The sequence below is a fragment of the Babesia bigemina genome, scaffold Bbigscaff_62799 (genome assembly GCF_000981445.1).
Source record: "Babesia bigemina genome assembly Bbig001, scaffold Bbigscaff_62799".
Classification (NCBI taxonomy): Eukaryota; Apicomplexa; class Aconoidasida; order Piroplasmida; family Babesiidae; genus Babesia; species Babesia bigemina.
In genome coordinates this window covers 1-4,223 of record NW_012237063.1, presented here as the reverse complement: position 1 = coordinate 4,223, position 4,223 = coordinate 1, and the positions used below count along the sequence as shown (strand labels likewise).

The 4,223-nt window shown below is 41.8% G+C and overlaps 1 protein-coding gene across 1 annotated transcript; it reads right to left on the bottom strand.

Annotated features, from left to right (window-relative positions):
* BBBOND_0001660 (hypothetical protein, conserved) lies at positions 1–3,268 on the bottom strand (the record flags this gene model as incomplete). Its single annotated transcript, XM_012915007.1, has 1 exon — positions 1–3,268. A coding segment is annotated over one exon (3,268 nt), but the record flags the coding sequence as incomplete, so codon positions are not given.
* Between the last annotated feature and the right edge of the window lie 955 nt (positions 3,269–4,223).

The following is a 4,223-nucleotide window of genomic DNA, read 5'->3' as shown; positions in this document are numbered from 1 at the left end:
TTTTTTCGATGCAAAGGTTTGCCATGTGATTGATGGAATAGTATGTCTCCAGGTGGTGATGAAGGCAATTGATTAGGTCGAAGATGTGGAAGTTGTCCTGTTTCTTCTCTTTAGTCTTTTTAACCAATTCATTCGATTCGCACTTCTGAAGATGCGTCTGAATTTTGTCAGCGTGCTGTAGCGTAGCCTTAAGTTTCTGTATAATATTACTACCCTTCATGTCGTCGCTACGCCTCAACTCACCGTCCTGCTTATCCACGTTGGATACGGTATAACCGCATCTTTCCAAATAACCACCGAGACTGCTAACCGAGTGAATTTGTTTCGACGACCATACCGAATCGCACTGATCCCTCAAGTACTTGAGGTCCTCATTAAGCGTCTCCAGGAGCGTCAGGAAAGCTTTGGCACAATTTCTGCCATTGGGGTTGGTTTCCTTGCTCCAGTCAACTATCTGACCGGAATACGCATTGACGTAAGCGTACGTCAGTTGACTAATGAAAGAAACGAAAGCCTTTTTAACTGGCCACATTACCGCTTTATGGGCATCTGAAAATGTTTCCGCTTTGAGATCAGATACCATCATTTTGAACTCAGTTAGATTCGAACTGAATATATGGTCATAATGCTTAGACGTAACCATACCCGATAGCAGTATATCTAGGGGAGAGTAAATGGTAGATGCGTATGGCGCAAATTCATTTTGGTAATGTAACGCCGATATCAACATGTAAAACCATTGTCTTACTACCTCAGCGAAATCAGCTAATTCATTACCTTGCTTAGATTTCGATATCAAATCGTTTTGTTTACTAGATAGAGATGTCGTAAGTTTACTCAATAAGCCCTTGACACCATTCGCTCCGTCGTTAAGAATTATTTTCTCAATCTCATTATGTTGTGTTTGAACTAGTTTTTGCAAATGTTGCAGTTCTTCTCCTTTTCTCTCCTTGTACAATGTATGCGCTGTTTTTTCAATTTCTCTGAACGCCGACTTAACGTTCAAATTTACTTCATTGCGCAAATCTGTCATAATTTTTTGGGTCCTTTGCGGAGCTTTCTCAAGCAAGGTTTTTGCATCTTGAATACACTCCTGTAGTTGTTGGAAAACGTCTGACACATTCTTTTTTACCTCGTCAGCTTTTTCACCCAATTCCCTGATATATTCTTGCAGAGTCTTGAGGTCTTTGTAGACAGTACCGTCTTTCGGTTCACCGTCCCCCTCCGATTTTCCAACCTTCGTGTTCAAAAACCCTTCGATGGTAGAGTACAAAGATTCCGCATTTTTTTGGAGGTCGGAAGTACCGCCAGGTGCATGGGTGTCGTATTCAGGCTGCTTTGTTTGAAGCTTCGTAAGCGCCGTCTTAATCCCCTCAAGCGTATTTTCACTTTCTAAACCATCGTGACCTATGATTAAATTGGCGGCATCCTGCAATTTTCCGATACCTTTTTCAATTGCATCGTGGAGAAGAGTACCGAAAGTAGATGTAACAGTTGAAGTACTAATTTGCGTCTCAATCTTCTTAACACCCTGTTTTAGACTGGTGCCCATTGGGTCCGGGGGGACATCATCTGAAGACAATGCCTCTATTGTCGCTTCTTCGAGCTCGGTTTCAAGCTGCTTAGCCACTCCGTGCGAAGCCTCCACGTTGGCCAAATTCCATGTATCAAGAAGTTCGGCGATTTCCACACCTACTTGGTTGGCTGTTGCGCGGAGAGCAATGAGAATACTTTTCACGGCAGATTGCAGATCGGAGTTATAAATGTCTCCCCTTCTGGTATCGCCTATATTCAATCTTTTATCCTGCTCAATTTTCGCCACAATGGCACCAACTCTATTTGAAATCTTATTCGCAAGCCCTCTTACAAAGTTATCAATACACATCTGAACAGCGGTGAGATTCGAGTCAATGCTATTATCATCACTGCGTGTTTCATGAATTTTTTTTTGGGCTTCGACAATCAAGTCGCTAATCTCGCTATTAATGCTATCCATAACTGCAGTATTCAAATCCGTCCCCCCTGTGTCATAGTTACCTCTCCCTTTAATATTGCTCATCCAATAAGCTCGTAAACCACTGACTCCCCCATTGTCTTTCAGAATCTCGTTAATCCACTCCTTCACTATTGTTTTGAACGTACTTTTATCTTCGCTCTCATTTTCGTCGAAAAATTTAGCATAGCGTTCTACTCCACTAAGAATCTGAGTAAGCCCTTTGTTTCCTTCCGTACCGGAGATCGTCTTAACGCACTTCTGAATCTTAGTAAGAATTTCGGTTGCAACATGCGTCTTCATCGCATTTACAATTTTCTCTTTGAGCGTTTTGATGTCCTGCATGAACCATTGAACATTAATGTTCTTCTCGTACTCATTCAACGTTTTAGGGACTTTTCCCTTTATTTCGTTTTCCAGCCCTTTGAGTGTCGTTATTTGTGTTCCGAAAGCTTTCACCTGCGCTTTCAGTTTCTCCTTCTCTTGTCTAACATTTTCCTTAAGCAATCTTGTACTCTCCAAAATACTTGTAACCTGCCCAATTATATCACTATTATACTTTGCGTCAAACTCATCGATCCAATGACTCACCTTGAAGTAAGCGTCAGCAAGATTCTTGTATACGGACGTTTCCAAATCTTTAAATTTTACTAATTTTAGCAACTCCAACTTACCATGCAAGCTGCCAATTCTGTTCTTTAAATACTCCTGAAGCCATGTACATTTTGCCGCGACAATTTTTTCAACTCTAACAACAATGGCCGACATCTTACTTTGCGCCAACTCGTTCAATCTCTGAAGATCCTTGAACTCAAACGATTTTTTAAAATTGTTCAAAGCTTGCGCAACCAAGTCTATGACAGGATATAACTTACTTTGAAGCACCGGATCTATTTCCTTAATGATCTCCCCGTTGCCATGTAGACAATTTACCTTCTCGTCAGCATGCTTAAGGAACGTTGAAACAGCCTTATCAACTGTATAGAAATTGCCAATTAGCTTTGGCATTGTAGTTTCACTTATGTTTTCTTTAATTTCATTCAGAGCTTTTATAACATTATTAGTTTTTTCATTCAATTTCTTATCATACCCCTCCAACCACCCCTTCACCGCGTCGACAGACTCCACAAGCCCAGTACGCCCGGAGCCAATTTGTTTATTTAGTTTCTCTATTACTTTATTAAGCTTATTATCACTACTTTCGATGTAATTATCATAAGTTGTCACTTCATTTTCGTTTTTCACCCCCTCAAGCACACCACTCAAAAATCCCATCACCCCGTCACACAGCCTGTCAAGGTCGGAGTAGACAATGCCACTGCCATCGTAGCCTTTGGAAGCAGAGTTGAAGCCGAGGAAGGTCTCGAGGCCGGAGCAGAGGTTATCTAAGAGCTTTTTAGGATCATTTGGTGACTTACTAACATTATCATAAAATCCACAAAGCTTCTCCACTTCCTTCAAAACCTCCAACTTGGACTGCAATTTGGCTGAGTCAGCAGAGGGAGAGGGGGAAGAAGGAGAAGAAGTAAGATGGTTATTAAGGCTCTTAATACGCTGTTCAGTTTCAGTAATTTCTTTCTTAACTGCTTCACTAAGCTCACTAATTTTCTTGGTGTCACCAGCCTGGCCAGCAGGCTTGACAGACTCAGAAAGGTTAGTAACATGAGAAGAGTAAAGATGTTTTAGGTCATTTTTAAGGTCTGAATTAGTGTCGAAACAAGCGATAATAGCATTCTTAACGGCTTTCTTAACACTCTCACTCTCACCAACAAATCCGCCAAGCTGTCCAGCAAGGTGACCAAGGCTAATGAGCTTGGAGTCAATGTCCTGCAAGGCTCTTCTAGTAGCATCATCAGTAAGAGAATGGTCAGTATCAACAAGTTATTATAAAGGTTTATGGAGGTCATAGCGTTAATATAACGTAGTAATTCGAAAGATTTGGAGATAGGGTGAACATGATGGCACATGGCAGTGGCAAGCGGTGGAAGAGGGGAAGGGAAAGGTGACAAGGGACAAGTTATGGGCATGGTTTATAGAAGTCATAGCGGTATTATGGCGAGGTAATTCGAGCGATGTAAAGTGGGTTAAGGGGCGATGCAGAGTGGATAAAAAGGCAATGTGGAGTGGATAAAGGAGCGATGTAGAGTGGGTTAGGGAGCGATGTAGAGTGGGTAAAGGAGCGATGGAGAGTGGGTTAGGGAGCGATGTAGGGTGGGTTAAGGAGCGATGA